The sequence below is a fragment of the Pteropus vampyrus genome, unplaced genomic scaffold (genome assembly GCF_000151845.1).
Source record: "Pteropus vampyrus isolate Shadow unplaced genomic scaffold, Pvam_2.0 Scaffold541, whole genome shotgun sequence".
Taxonomy (NCBI): Eukaryota; Metazoa; Chordata; class Mammalia; order Chiroptera; family Pteropodidae; genus Pteropus; species Pteropus vampyrus.
The window spans coordinates 1,715,826-1,735,012 of NW_011889322.1; the positions used below are offsets into that span (position 1 = coordinate 1,715,826).

Consider the following 19,187-nt stretch of genomic DNA (forward strand, 5'->3'; position numbering starts at 1 on the left):
ATCTAAAACTAATACAAGTCATATGTCAATAATATCTCACAAAATAAAAATGAAATTTAAAGCATATTTTAAAAGTGTTCAGGGGTGACAGAATTAGGTCAGCTACTTTCTCTCAAATGGTTGGTGGGGAGGGAAGGGTCTTAGTACTAGACTTTCACCTTTCCTGTAACTTTGAAATGGTTTCAAAATAAAATGAAAATAATATGTTAGGTGTCTGGCATTGTCATAAAGGCTGTTAGTACCCTTACCCTGGCCCCCTTTACCCTTAATCCATGCATCCATTCTCCAGCTGCTGAATGTGGGAGCTGTCATCCCCAGACACCTGAGTGATTCCTGCTACCTCCCTGTCCCCACCCACTTTGGCTTGGTGGTTGGCAACCAGTGCCCAACTGGTATAAGAGTACAATAGTCCTCTCACCTCAAAGTGGACAGTGGGACAACTTTGCGGTGTGAACCTGCAGAACACCTTGTGGATCAGGGCAAGAATTCATCTGAGTCCTCTTCCTTAGCTGACTTTTTCTGCTTCCTTACTTTCCTCACCCCTTTACTAACTTTTCCCCAAAAGTAACATGCAGCTTCTAGGAGATCTCAACCAAGACAGTCACATGCCAGCTGAATAAACGGTAGCTATTGTTACTAGCATCAGTAACAGCATCATTAGATATAACACCAACACATGTATTATAGATCTGATACCCTTATATGGATTTGTTGAATTTAAAGTTGCCTACCATCCTTATTTCTGCTGAACTACATTATTTTAATATTTACTTTCTATTACTTTCTATTTACTTTCTTATCAGAAACAACAGAATGCTGAAAAGTGCTCACTTTAGGATTCCACTTGTAGAATTCTCCCCCAAAACAAATACCTAAGTGAGGCTGCTGTCTTGATTAAACTTGCTCTATTCTAGCCTTTCCAGGAAGTCTTTGTGGATTTCCCTTCCCAGGTGTGCTGCTTAATCTATGGCCTAGATGGGATTTGGGGATCCAGATTTTCTGATGTCTTAGCAGCAGTGGGTAATTAATGTTTGCACTTTTTATTGTCTCAATGACTAGGATGTGCTACTACATTTGACATCCTGCAGTGCATGGAGCATCACACACAACGAAGGATCATTCCAAATTCAGCATCCAACATAACTATCAGATGTCCACTTGGACTTTCTTGGAGGTGAAAAACAAGTTTGTAAACATCCGAGCCAAGGCCCTGTTTTTAAAAAAGTGGTTTTGCTGAGGTCATTGGTGACATTTATGTTGCTAGATCCAATGGACCTTTCAGTTCTCATCTAACCTTTCAGCTGACGACCTCTACCTTAAAGACTCCTGTGGACAATCTTGACGTTATCTTGTCTTCGTTTTCAGCCAGCCTCACTGCCAACTCTCAGTCCCCTTTGCCAGCTCCCCCTGCGCTGACCAGCTCCTAAGCTATGGAGTTCCTCAGGACTTTATCTCAAACTACACATTCACCTTAAGCAATCTCACCCATTCCCATGGCTTTAAATACCATTACTGTATACGACTTCAGAATTTATATTTTCAGTTCTATACATACAACTGTCTACTTGCCTTGGAAATCTGGTATGCCCAAAAACCATGCTCCTGAGCTCACCTTTCCCCGTGGGAGCCTCCATGCAGCTAGCCATTTTTTTTGCTAGAAATCCTTTTTCCTCAGGTGCCACTTTCAGACCATCACTATGTCCTGCCAGATTTCACCTGGAATCTGTCCCCTTCTCAACACCTCAGCCATCACCATCATCTTACTTGGACAACTATGTCACTGCAAAAGTTATTAATGTCATGTCCTCAGAGAAGCCTTTCTAGTTCCCACTATTAAAAATCAAGTTTATGTCTCCTCTTCTGTTTCTGAACATTTTACTTTTTCCTCATGGCACATCACAATTTGTACCTTATGTGTCTTCCCTGGTAGACAAACAGCAAGCACTGTAAGGTAGTAGCTCTTTTACTCACCACTATATCCCCAGCACCAAGCACGGTGTCAGGCTAGGTGAACAAATGAATGATTTGTCTGTGTTTTCTCTCCCATAGAATTATGTTTTATAAATGATAAACATCATCTTATTGGCTTATTTCTCATTCAATATTTTTACTCTAGACTCAATATTCCCCTACAAATATATTTGTTTAGTACTGTTTCAATTTATAAAATATTGCTTCCCCTAAAAGAAGATGAATTTTCTTCTTTGTTTTTATGAATATTAAGGAGATAACTCAATTGGGCATTAGGGATAGTCATTATATATTAAAGTACAGAAAAATGTTCAAAACATACATAATATAAGTTGTTACAGGCCACTCTATGTCCAGACACAAAATGGTTTTAATTTCATCTAACATTACTTGAGACAACAGTGCTGTTTCAAGCTATGTCCAGACACAAAATGGTTTTAATTTCATCTAACATTACTTGGGACAACAGTGCTGTTTCAAGCTTCAGTAAGAATGGTATTTAGTACTAGTCTATTTTCTTATGAAATATTGATGGTATAAAATGGTAGCATCGGCAAAATAAACTATTACACTTGGAAATAACTATTTTGTAACAAATTAATTCAACATAGAGGAAAAATAACAGTTTTAAAAAGATAATTTGAAATATGAACTGCTTCTCAAAGTATACAATTTGCTGGTCTTTAACAGAGTTTACTTGCAGTGAGCTTTTACTAAACAGGAAAGAAGATAAAGTCCCCTAAAGCAAAATCTCAAACTGGAATTATAACATAGAAAATTGGTACACCAGAAATAGTGTGACATACTGATGTCAAATTGGGCACCGTTTTATCTTTTTTGACCACTTGTTAAATAAATACATTTTAATTAATATGTTTTGGTGCCATTTAAATACTGTTACTCAAAAATTCTGATTTTGAATAGGATAGAATGTAATAACAGAGAAACCTGCTTTGAATTTTGAAAAGCTTTTCCTCCCTAAAGCAACTTTTCAATATGTATCATCAAAAAATGCAGTCTAAGGTGATTCATAAACAGCGAAAAAAAAAGGAGTCATCTTCCTTCATTCTGTTAGGTTTTCTCAGTAGGGTTAAGTTCTCATTCAACACATGCCCTCTTAGACAAAAGTAATTTGTGGCTTTTTTGGTAATTTGTACAAATAACTTCATTCCACATCTGTCATTTTGATTCCATCACTTTCTGTAACATAAACCACTCAACCCAAAATTTTTTCTGAAAGAGATCCTGTGTCAGTCTCTTTACTTGCAAAGTTTTCTTGGTTTATGTTTTCTGATCTTATTTTCTTGGTGTTTTGAAATAACCAAGTTACTGGTTCTAACTTGTTTTTCTCAGTTCCTTGCATTAAGTGGTCATCCACTTTTGAATCCATACATATAGCAGATGCGAGTAGCAGATTTACTAAGAGAAAATCCCATTGGAACAGCCGAATAAATATAGTTTGCACTGTAAGTACTAGAAGCATTTCTTCAACTTGATTGCCTAGTGGGGAAATAGAAACTAGTGAATACAGCAGTAACTTCAACTAATTTCATGGCAATGTTTGTTTTAATGAAATGTCATGGTGATGATGCCAAGAATATAAAGTGAAATCACCTCCTACCTTTCAGTGTTTACATTTTCTCTGTGGGAGGGGTCACAAGTTCTATAGATTCTTTGAAAGTCTTTTTAAAAAGGAATTTACCAGATTTTATGTTTTATCTGATAAATTTTATAAATTTACCAGATATTACTTTCAGAAAATAATAGAACTTATCTACTTAGTCTCTTCTATCATGCTAGTTATCAAAAACTTTAATTGATTATTAATGGCTTAAAGAAATAATTACTGAAGTCCAAACACTGCTAGTGTTCTCCAAAAGATAAAGATACTGAAGCAACCGTAAATGTTTACCAGGTAATAACACACCATCAAAGTATATGGAGCAAAAATCGACAGAATCGAAGGGAGAAATACAGTTCTACAATAATAGTTGGATGATAAGTAAGGAAATAGAGGACTTAAACAACAAATTGAACCAACTAGTTCCACCAGACACATGTAGAACAACAGCACCATGCGTATTTTTATGTGCACAAGGGACATTTTTCAGGATAGACCATATGTTAGACCACAGAAGGGTCTCGATAGATTTAAAAAGATAGATATATATTTGCTCTAACCACAATGAGATAAAGTTAGAAATCAGTAACAAGTAAAACAGGAAAATTCATAAATCTGTGGAAATTAAACATGCTCTTAACCAACCAATGGATCAAATAAATCACAAAGGAAATTAGAAAATACTTAGAGTTGAATGTAAGCAAAACAGAACATATCGAAACTTAGAGGATGCAGCAAAATTAGTGTTAAGGGGGAAATTTATAGCTATAAACACATTTTTTTTTAAAAATCTCAAATTAGTAACCTAACTTTACAACTTAAGGAACTAGAAAAAGAACAAACTAAATTCATAGTTAGCAGAAGGAAGGAAATAATAAAGATTATAGCAGAGAGAAATGAAATAGAAAAAAAATTCAGAAATAAAAGTGGGAGATTACTACTGATTCTACAGAAATAAGATTGTGAGAGTGCTATGAATATGTCAACAAATTTGATATAGCTATATGGATAAATTTATGGAAACACTGGATATACCAAGATGAAATCATGAAGAAACAGAAAATTTGCATATACTTATGACTACTCAAGAGATTGAATCAATAACCAAAAATCTCTTGACAAAGAAAAGCCCTGGACTCAATGGCTTCACTTGCAAATTCTACCAAACTTTTAAAGAAGAACTAATATCAATCTTTGTCAAATGTTTCCAAAAAGAGAAGGGAACATTTCCTGACTCCTTCTAGGAGGCCAGCATTACCCTGATATCAAAGCCATGCAAAGACACTACAAGAAAACTACAGACCACTATTCCTTATAAACAATGATGCAAGAATCCTCAACAAAATACTAGCAAACTGAATTTAGCAGCATATCAAAGGGATTATACACAATGACCAAGTGGGATTTATTCCCAGAATGCAAAGATGATTCAACATACAAGAATTGATTTATATAATACACCACATTACAGAATGAAGGAAAAGAACCATAAGATAATCTCATTTGATGCAGAAAAAGGATTTGACAAAATCCAACACTCATGAGGAAAACACTCAATGAACTGGGAAAAGAAGGAAACTCAGTAAAAACTATATATGAAAAACCCATAGCAAACGTCATACTCAGTAGAGAAAGCTTTTCTTCTAAGATCAGAAATAAGGTGAGGATGCCCATGTTTGCTACTTCTATTCAACATAGTACTGGAAGTTCTAGCCAGAGCAAAAAGAAATAAAAGGCATACAAATTGGAAAGGAAGAAGTAAAATGATCTCTATTCATAGAGGATACGATTTCATATGTAGAACACTCTAAAGATTCCATTATAAACTGTTAGAACTAATAAATCAATTCAGCAAAGTAGCAGGATAACAAGTCAGCATGCAAAAAGCAGTTGCATTTCTATACACTAACAATGAACAACTTAAAAAGGAAATTAAAACAATTTAATTTACAATAGCCTAAATATAATAATAAAATACTTAGAAATTAACATAACCAAGGAAGTTAATCTAAAGGAGATATATGAATGACGAATAAGCACATGAAAAGATGCTCACTAGCATTAATAATTAGGGAAATGCAAATTATAGCTACAATGAGATACCACCTCACACCAGATAGGATGACTGTTATCAAAAAAATAAAATAACAAGTGTTGGTGAAAATGTGGAGAAATTGGAACCCCTATGCACTGTTATTAGGACTATATAATGGTACAGCTGTTGTGGAAAAACAGTTTGGCAGTTCCTCAAACAATTAAAAACAGTATTACCATATGATCAGAAATCCAACTTCTGGATATAGACCCAAAAGAATTGAAAGCAGGATCTTGAAGAGATATTTGTACATCCACATTCATAGTAACACTATGCATGACAGCTAAAACGTGGATACGACTTAAATGTCCATTTATGGATGAATGAATAAGCAAAATGTGGTCTATACATACAATGGACTATTATTCAACATTAAAAAGAAGGAAATTCTACAATATGCTAAAACATGCTGAACTTTGAGGACTTGTGCTAAGTGAAATAAGTCAGTCACAAAAAGACAAAAACTGTATATATGATTCTACTTATATGAGGAACTTACACTAGTCAAAATCTTAGAGACAGGAAGTAGAATGGTGATTGCCGAGGGTAGTAATTTTTTAATGGGTACAGAGTTTCAGTTTTACAAGTGAAAGAGTTCTGGAGATGAATGGTGGTGATGAGAGCACAATATTATGAATATGTTTAATGCACTGAACTGCACACTTCACAATGGTTAAGATGGTAAATTTTATATGTATTTTACCACAATACAAAAAAATTGGAAAAAAAAAAAGATGTCCAATAAAGAAACAGAACCTTTTATTATGGATCCCAATTTGTTAAGAGAGATGAGCATGCAACATGGTGGGAGGGCTTGGAAAGGCTCTGAAAGGAGGGAGGTGTCTCTGGGGTTGGACTTTGAAAGACAGGCAGGAATTTGGTGAGCAGAGTTGACCGGGGTGGCAGAAAGGACTGGTTTCCTGGCACAAGGGGGACAGTGAAGACAAATGAAAGCCCAGTACTTATTAGGGAGCAGTGATCTGCTAAAGACGCTCTAGCAGCAATGTGAAGTTAAAACAGACTCCACAGCTATGAATGAAAGCACTTAACCACTTTTTAGATATATTCTGTAATATTTAGGCCTTTGTTACCTTTCATGAGTTTACAATTCCATCCCTGTCAAGCCCTAATCATTTATTGACAAGATTTCTAGAGATATCTTAAAACCTTGTTTGTCTATATTTGTGATTGACTAGCAGTGTTTGATATATAACAGAACAGGGTCTTGGGCCTATTGTCATATGCTAAACATGGTAGTTACTCAAATGTTTTTAATGTAAATATTAGAAAAATAGTATAGATTTAGCTTTCTGGGAATCAAATGCCATTTAGTGAAATTTAGCCAAAAATTATGGCTAAATCTTTGAGAGATATATGTGATAATATTCTAAAATGTAAGCATACGTGTTTCTTAGATTTGGAACTTTAAGAGTTTTTCCTCATCAAATAAATATCCAATACTACTTTGAAATTAATAAACGAGTTTATTCTATTCTTTGGTTTCTCCTCTTTATTTAAAAGAGAAACACTCCTGTCAAAAACACATAGCTTGAATCTAATCATGAGGAAACAATCAGAGAAATGCAAACTGAGAGACATTATGTAAAACAAATAGCCTGTACTCAAAAATGTCAGTGCACGAAAGACAAAGAGAAGCTGAGGAGTCATTCCAGGTCAGAGGAGACTAGAGAGATGACTTCCATACGCACTGGGTGATCCTGGGTTGAGGAGGGTGGGCAGGGCTGGGATGTGTGCTAAAAAGGCAATTACTTGGACAACTGGAAAGTTTGAATGTGATGGTTTATTAGATAATAATATCACATCAATATTAAATGTCCTGAATGTGATCAATTGTATTCTGGTTATATAAGTGAATGTCCTTGTTCTTAGGAGATACATGCTAAAATAGGAGTAAAGAAGCATATCTACGATTTGCTTTCAAATTATCTAGCAATAAAATAAAATATGTAAAAGATTAACAATTGTTGAATCTATGTGAGAAAGGATAAAAAATTGTTCAGTGTTTTTCTTGTTAAATTTCTGTGTTTAAAACTTTTTCAAAATACAAAGTGAAAAAGTTAAAAAGAAAATACTAAAACTATAAAACAAAATACTGCATTTGAAATCAGCAAAGGTGTAACAGTAACATATCATTATCAACTAGCATATTAAACTTCATTCTAATAGAGGGATTGGGGAAGAATCAAATGTAATAGGATGTATTTGGCCCTAGGAGTCTCACCTTAACTTGTCTGGGATCTTGAGGACATGAAGGGAGGACATGTCCCTCTTGGGGCCTCTTTGGCCTGACATTTGGATTGCCATTCAAGAAGAAATCATGAATGCATAAGGAAGAATACGATTCCATAAGGAGCTAAGTAAATTTGGACACACACACAGACACACACACGCACACACACAGACTTGCCTTACCAGATATTATGATATGCTACCAAGTAAAAATAACAAAAACAGTCTAGCACAGGTGCAGGTACAAATAAGTGAGCAATAGAATAGGACAGAGCTCCAACTTGCACAGGTTTGTGCAGGGGCCTCACATATGATAAAGGTGGCACTGTACAGCAAAGGGGATAGAACAGACTAAGTTTACTGTCATAGCACTGTGAACACTGGTTCACTCTGTGGACAAAAATAGAGCAGGATCCTTCCGTTACATACAAAAATGGACTCCAAATGCAGTAAAGACCTAAATGTGAATGGCAGTGATATGATTTGAAAAAATGTAGGACAATATATTTGTTACCTTGAAGTAGAAAAAGATGTCTTAAATAAGAACAAAACAGCCTAATAAGAGGAAAACTAATGGATCTGACTACTCACAATAAATTTTTTTAAATAAAGAAACTATAAATAAAGTTAAAAAGATGGAGAAGATGTGCTGTCCACAGCTGACAGAGGATCTATAGCTAGACTATAAAAAAGAATACCTACAAATCAACAAGGAAACCCAACAGAAAAATGGGCAAAGGATGTAAAAACAATTCACGGATTGAAGAATCCCAATAGGGAATGAGTACATAAAGAGATGTTGAAACTTACTAGGAATCAGAGAATAGCAAGTTTACTATTATCAGAATGGCAGACGTTAGAAAGGTGGAGAATGCCTAGTATTGAGAATGCAGGGTGACAGGAAAACTTGTGCCTTTCTAGTGATGTAATTGTTAACTCCTATTTCATATTCCACATTCAATTCTCCATTGAATCCTGTTCCTCTTTTCACCCTTGCCCGTCCCTCTCCATCGTATGGTCTTCAAACTGTATCTAGAATGAGCTTTTAAAACATAAGCCAGATCACATCAGTGCTCTGCTGAACACACTCTAGTTGCTTCCTATCTCAGCGAAAAAGCCAGATTCTCTGCATATCAAATCTCAGCTGTAGGCAGAATAAGGACCCCCAAAGATGTCTAAGGTTGCAGATGGAATTAAAGTTGCCAATAAACTGACCTTGAGGTGGGGGGACTGTTGTAGACTAATCAGTGTAATTACCAATTGTGATTACCACTGTAATCACAAGAGTATAAGTGAAGGAGAGGCAAGAATGTCACTGATGCAGTGTAGGAGGGACCTGACTGGTCATTGCTGGCTTTGAAGATAGAAGGAGACCACAAGCCAAACAAAGTGGGGAGGCTTTGGAAGCTGGAAAGGCGAGAAAACAGATTCTCCCCTGGAGCTTCCAGAAGGAATGCAGCCCTGCTGACATCTTGATTTTAGCCCAGTGAGATGCATTTTGGATTTCTAACCTCCAGAACGGCAAGATAATAAAATTGTGTTTATTAAAGCAGGGGTCCCCAACCCCTGGGCCACGGACCAGTACCAGCTTGTGGCCCGTTAGGAACTGGGCTGCACAGCAGAAGGTGAGCGGCGGGGGTTAAGAGGAGCGAGTAAGCTCATCTGTATTTCAGCTGCTCCCCAGTGCTAGCATCACCGCCTCAGCTTTATCTCAGATCACCAGGCATCAGATTCTCATAGGAGTGACTGGTGCCAAAAAGGTTGGAGACCACTGTCTTAAAGCCAACAAGTTAGTGGTAAATTGTTGCAGCAGCAGTAGGAGACTGATATACGAGCTAACATTCTGTTGTCTCCTCCTGTGTCCCACTCTGCCTCAGCAACATGACTGTTCCTCCAGCACGTGCTGTGCCAAAGCCTCTTCTGCATCAGGGCCTGGGCACTTACAATGTCCTCAGCCTGGAGCGCTTTTTGAATTGCGAACCACTTCTTTTGGGGATGGTTGGTGACAGGAGACTGCGACTGTGAAAACCCAGCTGACTTTTGCTTCTCTCCATGATATAGAAACAGAGACCAGATTTATCCTCATGCCTTAAACATCTTAAACAGATGAAACTGTGGTTTTTAGATACTGGACAACAGGCAGTGCAGGAGAGTAATTCCTAAGAGAAGGGAAATAAACAAGGTGAGCCCTGGGAGTGCTCACTGCCTAGAGACTTTAGGCTTCAGCACAAGGAGTGGGAACCAGATTGAGCCTGCCTATTTCAAGTCTTTGAGAAGACAGAGTCCAGAGTTTGCAGAGGCGGAGATGGCTAGAATTTGTGGAGAGAGAGAGCCGTGCAACGAGAGCAAGAACTTCAGAGATCTGGAGAGGGTTCCCCACAGTTCTTTGGCTGAGTACTGATTAGTCTATGTGTGTAGGGAAACTACTGAAGCCTAGAAAAGAACCAGCAAAAACGAGCAGACACAGGCCAAAAATCAAGTTCCACCAGCCAGAGTGGAGAGAACTCCTAATACATCGGGCATCGAATAGTCCTCAGAAGGGCATTTGCTCAGTATTGGGGCCAAATTAGCCCTAGATAAAAACTATTTTGAATCTAAAAAGCTTAAAAGCAAACTTCAAAAGCAGTGCTGTCCAATAAAACTTTCTGCAATAATGAGAATATTCTACATCTATTGTCCAATATAGTAGCCACTAGCCATGTATGTACATTAGAAATGTACAAATGAGAAATTAAATTTTAAATTTGATTTAATTTTATTAATAAATTCAAATAGAGACATGTACCTAGTGGTTACTATTTTTGACAGGGCAGCTTTAAAGAATCAAACTGTTTCCAAGTAAACTTACTGCATCTCAGAACAAAGCTTAAATATATTTAAAGAAAAATAAAACCTTCAGCACCCAACAATGTAAAATCTGCAACGTCTGACAGCCAATAAAACTTACCAGGCATAAAAATAAGCAGAAAAATATGAACCATAACCAGGAAGAAAAAAGAACAGTTAATAGAAGCAGAAATGACACAGATGATAGAATTAGTATGCAAGTATGCAAGGACTCTAACAGCTATTTTAATATATATTCCATATTTTCAAGAGGTAGAGCAAAGCGTGGACATGAAGAGATCAGAAATGGAAGATATTTTTAAAAATCAAACTTCCAGAAATGAAAAAATACAATTCTGACATGAAAAATATTGTGGATGAGATTAACACCGCCAAAGAAAAGAATAGTGAATTTGAAGATAATATCAATAGAAACTGTCCAATTAAATACAACAAACAGAGCATCAGTTTGATATAAGATAATATTAAGCACTTTAACACATATGTAATTGGAGTCCCAGATTATTTTGAGGGAGAAATGGGAAAAAGGCAAAATAGAGATGTTCATAGTGAAGCCTTTGAAATGATGGAGAAACTAAGGGACTAGAAAACTCAGACCTTAGAATTGCACAGGATTGTGTCACAAGAGAGAGAGCAGAGGTATTATATATAAAAGGGTTAGTTGGGGGCAGGATGGAGTATTGACCACTTTTTGCATTTCATAGAGGGAAGAAAGTTTTCACGTTCTTGGGCTGGGGGAGGAAGTCAATAGTCCTTGATAGGGAAAGAAAAGAAAATCCTCACACCCCTGTTTGGCCTTAAAATGATCTCTCGCCTACATTCTTTCCAAAGAATCTTCCATAACATCTAGGTGGCACACATAAATGCTTAAACTTTTCTTATTTTTTCCCTAAGAGAAGTGCTTTCCTACCTCTTATATTAATAATTCCCCCCTCTCTCATGTCTTCAATTCCAACTGGGAGTTCTGAAATTTGTACATTTCCCCTTATTTCTTCTCAATAATGCTGGACAATGAGAATATTTTATTCAAAATAATCTTAGTATCTGAAGAGGAAATGAGATTATACATTGTTCTCCCTAAAATGCCATATTTTCAGTATACACTTGTTTAAAGATGTTTGTATGTGATTGCATCCATTGCGAGGACTGAGCCTCCTGCGTGTAAGCAATAACTGGATGCAAAGGAAGGGCGTTGCTGGTAGTAACTGGAAGTCAGACTGCTGCCATTGGATAGCGCTTGCATCCGAGGTGATCATTGATCAGAGGAGCTTAACTTGTTAGCAGGGAATCATGATTCAATCTCTGTGCTCTAAAAAACTATGTTGTCTCTAAAATTGTATTGGGGATTTTCTTGATCCCCCTCCCCTTTTTTTGATACACTGCAAGCATTTTTTTGTGTGTGTGTGTTGAAATTTAAGATAAACTATAGTTCATGATATTCATAACTTTTATCAGCAACTTTGATGGTTTGTCAAATGTTAAAGATATGAACATTTTTTATTGTTTTCAAAACAATAGCATACATTTCTAGTGATGAAAATTATTTAAAGACAATTTAATGGTAAAATAAACGTGTGTAATTCTCTGAATGATTCATATATCAAAGCATAAGAAGATGATTACTTCTTTGTGACAAAAAGAATCTTGATAAAGGAAAATTGATTTTGTTGTTCCTAATTAAGGAAAGAAGAGAGATTCTAGGTTTCATAAGGATATTTTATGACAAATACTATGAATCATGAGTGTAACCATTTCCTACGTTTTTCTTGCAATATGTTTCTTTAACTGATTTAATATTTATTTACTTTGTCAGGTTTATCCAAATCTGTCCAAACAGTCAGTATTTGCTTGGAGTGGCTGTGTACTTCATTTGAACTTGGCAGTAATTGGTGGGGAGACATTCCAAAGATAAAAATTTATGTTTTACAGATTTTAAAATGTCATATGTTGGGGCCACTTTTTCCATATCCCTTGTGTTCTACTTGCGTCAGTCATCAACAAGCCTTACTTCATTTGTGCATGAAAGGATGGTGTCACCATGACCTGGTTGAGTAGTAAGGGACTCTTCTGACTATATCCCATAACTCTCCACGGTGGCAGTTGATACTAGTTGACAGGGCCTGTGTGACTGATTCCTAAAGGTTCCTGTCTGCTGCAAGACCCCAAGTTGTACAAGATGTCCCAGGTATGCTGTTCAGAGTGCCCCCGGGGCTGGAGACAGGGACCAGGAGACAAGTGGTCCTCAGCTCTCCAGCTTTTCCTGTATGTCCCACTTGAACCATTTCATGGTTTAGAACTGCCTGGCCAGAATGCCTGGATTAGGGTTTGTCATGAAACCCTTCCAGGTGAGTGCATGCTGGCAGGTGGGTTATCTTACCACCCCATGAGGACTCCACAAGGAATGGCCATCAGAGCCCATCCCCTCTGTATGTCTGGCTTTGCTCTTTCAGTCTCTTTTTCCCTGTCAAGTAAGGGTAGCGTTGGGTCTCATAGCAGCTTTTGTTGTTGTTGTTTTTTAAATCTCTAGAGTCAAGTTGTTAGCAACGGATCTAAAGTTTCTACGCTTTCTTCTTCATGCTCTTTTGGATTATTAACGTAAGAAAATTTGAATGCACCTGTTCAGTGGTGTAATTCTTTTCTCTGAAGTCAGATTAACCAATTATTTTATGTAAATTTATTTCACTGCCTACTCAAAATGTACCTGTTCAAAATATTTGGTAAATGAGCAACTGCAATTATTTCAGGACTGAAAAAGAGCCACTGAACATTTGAATCAATTAGTTAAATTCAGTCCATGTCTGAAGAGAAAGATTTACTTCTTTATGCTCCTGCATGAACTCGCTGACATTTCAGCATGTGTATTTCAAGTTGAGAAAGTCATTTTTCATGTTACTTTCCATCACTATTTATTTTAAATATCTGTGAATAAAATTGTATCCATCAAATCATTTTTTATTGTGGAGTATTGTAGGGGTTAAGAGCACATATTCTGGCACCAGGTTGCCTGGATTCTTATCCCAGCCCTTCTACCAGCAAGTGAATTAGTAGAGTGTTCAGATTTTCTTTTCTGAAATGCATATCATGAAAAAAAATACAGAATGTCCACTTCCAGCTAATATTTGTTATCATCTGTAGTGACACAGTGTGTTCCATTTTGGAAATAATCCTAGTCTTCTGCTGAATAGTAAAAACACTGACAGCAAATTACATGTAGTTTAAAAATTGATTTTTGGGCAAGGTAGGAAACTTTAAAAATTTAATGTTAAAAACATGGCATGATGTTATTTTAAAAATAAATACACACATGCAAACATATATATCATCTACAAGTGGTACTTCACATCATAAAAAGGCAAGTTGGAATAAAATCAAAATCTTGATTTTTTTTTGGAGGAAGAGAGTCTCAAAATTTAAACCTATCTATCTATCTATCTATCTATCTATCTATCTATCTATTTATCTATCTTTCTATCATCTATCTATCAAATACACAGATTTTGTGATGAAATAAGTGCTTTTTTTGTCCCTTTGCCCCTTGTGGAAAATAACTTTGGCTCATGGCTCTTTGAAAGTTATTTCTGTTCTTCGTAACACATTTAATTTCAAATGTGAAAAATTAGATCGCATTTGTTTTATAAAATATACAGCGAGTGAAAACAGCAAAATTATTCCATGTCAAAAAGATAAAATTCTGCATAACAGTACCTGTGACACTTACATTTTCTTTTGCCTTCTTTTCTTTTTTCTTGGGAAAGTTACTTATAGGTTTTGAGGTTATTCATGAAACCATATTTGTTTGGCACTTCCTGCCATTTAGTACTCTGAATGGATGGTCTTTGTCTCAGTGTTTCACCACGACCGTTTGGCATGTGCATCCTTGGATTTGGATCATGGACTGCCTTGATGGGCCACACAAGGAAGCTTAGCCCAGGAAGTCTGAGTAACGCCTTCCAGCCTCTGACCTTTGATTAAGGGACCTGAGGTGTAGTATGTAAAAGGACGCGAGGGGGAGCTGTTGAGCTGTTCAAGGACTTCGTTATGGTTTTTTTTTTCGCCCCCTCATTAGAAATTTGGTAATCTATGTTAAACTACATAAAATATTAAATGGGGCATAATATTAAATTATATATAACAGTAAAGTACTCATAATATCTCATCCCTATTTCCCATGTCATAATTTATCACTGAATGTGATGTTTGAGGGTTTTAGGAAGACCTGATTACATTCCAGGATGAAAAGAACAGGACATTAGAGAAAATGGAAAGGAAGGCCAGGCTCCGGTCTGCTCCTGTGCCTGCCAGGCCGGGTGTGTGTGTTCTGAGCTCTGGAGCTGGTTGTTTTCAAATGCCACATCGATGGAGTAGAGGCTCTAAGGAAACAGATTTACTATTATTCCTAATGTATTTCTTTAATTGTAGAATAGAGGAGACCTTTATCAGAGTTCAACGCAGAAACGGGTCAGGGCCCCAGATGTCTGCCGCCCTTTATGATTGGAGCGTGGGCTGATGTCCGGCGACAGGCTTTGTTGTGGAGACAGTGGGAACCTACGTGGTAGTGACCTAAGGATGGAAAAGCTCCTTCAGGCCTTCAGTTCTTTGCTGTGACAGCTTTCAGGGCTCATTGTGTGCACTCATTAGCATTTTAAGGGAGGACTGTTTCCAAACCAACTTATGAAAGTGAGAATTTAGCCAATTTACGCAATTTCTCGGTATTGAGTGTCCGTTTGGCTATCTCTCACTTCCTCCAGAGGCAGTTGTCATAACGGGTCTGTGCAACAGCTTTAGAAGACATGTTTAAACACCATAGCTGTATCACTGCAGCTCGGTGAACGCGACTGAACCACGTTATTGACATGACGCCCCCATTTCCTCATGTGTAAGGTACAGATAATAATGCCCAACTCAAGGGCTATTGTAAGATCAAAGAGGTAAAGGTTTTGTGCCAAGATAAGTAACAGGGTCTTGATTTACCCTCCTCCTGAGACAACCAGTTATGGACAAGCTGCATGGAACAATAGTCCTTAAGTGGCTGGACATCAGGCAATGAAGGGTGGTCATCTTTGAGGGATGGGGGCCTTACGGTTGTTTCAGTTTACCTCGGGAGAGTTTCTGGGCAACAGTTCCAGGATGGCAGGACCTAGCTGAGCGGGACAGACTCCCTGAGTTAAGGAGTTGGAGCTGGGATGTGGAGAGACCGCGAGGGCAGGGATTCACAGGTCAGCATACCCGAGGACAGAGCTGCCCAGAGCGGAAGCACCCCAGATCTACACAAAGGTCTCCTGAGTATCTAGGTGAGAACGGATCTACTCACTTCTGTGAAGGAAAGACTGGGGGATGGGAAAAGAATCAGCCCAAAGGACCAGCTAGAAAATGTGTGATGCTTACTCACGCAGGGCTGGAACAGTGCCCACTCCCATCAGACAGACAGAAGCCCCACCCTTTCCAGGGCAGTGGGCGGGACAACATGCCCCAGCAGTGGGAGAAGCCCTGGATGGAAACTGCCCGGTCCTGCTTAGAGAGTCCTAAAGGCATGACCTGAAATAATTGGACTGTCCTAAGTGACTTGGTGGCTTCCCGGGACAAAGCTCAATGTACAGGGATATACAAAGGTACAAAGATATCCCACCTCCAGCAAGTTAAAATTTATACTCTCCACACCCAATAATAATAATAAATAATAATAATAATTGCCAAGCACATGAAGAAGCAGGAAAACAGAACCAAGGAGGAAAAATGTAAGTCTATCTAAACCAAACCAGAAATGGCACAGGTGTTAGAGTTAGCAGACAAGGATATTAAAACAGTTGTTATAACTGTATTCTTTGTTTAAAAAACTGAAACATGGAAGACATTGAAAAAGACTCAAACTGAACTTCTAGGGATCAAATCTACAATATGTAAGATTAAAGATACACTTGAAATTTAAGCAGTTTTGATGTTACTGAAAAAAAATAAAATAGTAAACTTGAAGTCAGCAATAGACATTATCCAGAGTGAAACAGAAAAGAAAATTTAAAAGTGAACAGAATACCAGTGATACATGAGACAGCTTCAAGTGCCCTCACATATGTGTAACTGGAGTCCCTGAAGGGGAAGAGGACAGAGAGAGGATTTGAAGATATGAAGACTAAAGCTTTTTCTAATTTGGTGGAAAATATATAAATTCATGGATCTAAGAAGCTCAATGAACCTCAAGCCAAGAATCATTAAGAAAACTAACACTGTAATCAAACTGCTCAGATGAGTGACAAAGAGAAAATCTTAAAAGCAGAAAGAGAAAAAGATGACAGATTTTTTGTCAGAAATAATGTAAGCAAGAAGGCTTTGGAGGAACATCTTGAAAATGACAAAAGAAAAAAATACTGTCAACTTAGAATTTTATACGCATTGAAAGTATCTTTTAAAAATGAAGCCAAAATAAAGATTTTCTTCGGGCATTGAAAAGCTGAAAGGTTTCATCACCAGTAAGCAGCACTGCATGAAATGTCAAAGGAGGTCCAGGACCTGGAGGCAGCCCCGGTCCATCCACCCACAGAGGCAGCCCACACTGAGGCATCCATTTGGTGGAGTGCCACTCAGCAATGAGAAAGATGGACTGTTGATGCATAGTCCAACATGAGTGAATCTCAACATGACTGTAAGTGGATAGAGCCTGACAAAAGGGACACAGACTGTGAGGTTCATTTACATGAAGTGAAAGCAAATGGACACTAATCTATAGCAAGAAAAAGCAGATCAGTGTATATCTGGGGCCAGGGGCCAGGTGGAAGATGTTGAATGGTGACAAGGTCTACTCACCATCCCGAGTGTGGCAGTGGTCTCACAGTGTGTGCTGATCGTATCGGGTTGTACGTTTTAAGTACGCACCACTTATTGTATATCAATCATACCTCACTAGAGCTGTTAGAGCTTATAGCATATTGAACACATAATCTAGTTTTCAGTACTCAGTAACCGACCTACTGAGGAACGACAGCTGGTAGTGATGTGTAGAGACAGCCTAGGTGAGACCGCAAGGTAGCTGCAGTCTGCCTCACTCTTAAGTATTGGGCTGACTGGGGCTTGGCGTTGGACATGTCTCACTCTCTAGTATTTATATAGACAGAGCTGTGGGTTCCTATGACTTGAAATACCTACAGGAGGACAGTTGCCAGCGTTTGTCTCCAGTTTGCAGCCTTTGCTCAGTGTAGCCTGCATTCTCATGTCTGCTTGACCTTGCTGACATGACAGCCTTACTGGGTCCAGTACCAGGCATTTCCTTCTGTCCTCCCTGAGTGTTTCCCATTTCTGCACTGGCACCACCTAGCACTTGGGTGTTCATGTTAGAGGGATGGGCACCACGTGCCCCCTTACCCTCAGTCCCAATCGGCTGTCACTTTTCCTATAACATACATCTTCCCTCTATTCCTGTTTCATGTGTTCTGCTCTGAGCCTCTCTGTCCATTCTGGACATACTGTGTCTCTGTGGCCAGCATGGCTATTGTGCCCAGTCCTCGCCCCTTGTTCTAGCCTCCCTAGTTCAAGTTTATCTCCTGTTCTCCGTGATGAAGCACAGCGGTCCTCAAATTGGAGACCTTCCATACAGGCCAAAACTATTGAAAACACCAAAGAATATTTATTATGTGTTTTATATCTATCCATATTTACAATACTGGACAATTAAACATGAGACAGTTTTAAAATATGTACTTAGAAATTCATTAAAAATAATAATAATGAAGTTATTTTGTTAATCTATTTTTATGAAAAATAAATTTTACCAAAAAAAGTAAAAAAAAATGCATTGTTTTACATTTTTCTAGATAATATCTGTCTTAATAAAAGATGTTTGGATTTCAATATTTGTTTCTGCATTCACACTTGCAATATTATAAATCACAAGGACTCTGGTAAACTACACTATCAATTGCATGCAAATGGGAATGAAAAGGCAAGTAACATCATATTAAAAGTTCGATGCAGCTGACTCCTCACAGAGTTTTAGGATCCCCAGATATTTCTGGATCAAACTTTGAGAACCACTGTTAGAACAGCCATACTGCTTTCTCTTCTCCTCCTGGACATAGCAAGACACAGCTACCTTAGAGTCTTCATCAAAATGCTTACTTCTTCTATGTCCTCCTTACACTTCTGCACATTCTTTAGCTCCCAGCAGACATTTGGCCTCCTAGTCTCCATCTTCACCCCACCTCAAAGGAGCCCATTATGCATTTGTAATAAACTTTTTTACTTATTCTGATGTTTGTGTGTAAGAGAAAAAGCTTGCCTTAACCTTACAGTTGAAAATCCATTCAGTGGCTTACTAACAGGAGCCTAGTATCACTTCTTGTATCTCTGTGTCTTTCAGTTGTGCTTTTCCTATCTCTGGAATCATGGAGGCCAAACTCATATCAGCTGGGGGAG

At 37.8% G+C, this 19,187-nt stretch overlaps 1 protein-coding gene across 1 annotated transcript; it reads right to left on the bottom strand.

Moving 5' to 3' along the window:
* Positions 1 to 1,664: 1,664 nt before the first annotated feature.
* CUNH2orf15 (chromosome unknown C2orf15 homolog) lies at positions 1,665 to 18,962 on the bottom strand. Its single transcript, XM_023525233.1, is given in 4 exon segments — positions 1,665 to 3,374; positions 3,376 to 3,439; positions 3,442 to 3,514; positions 18,891 to 18,962. Coding segments are annotated over 4 exon segments (447 nt in total). The 3' UTR covers positions 1,665 to 3,136.
* Between the last annotated feature and the right edge of the window lie 225 nt (positions 18,963 to 19,187).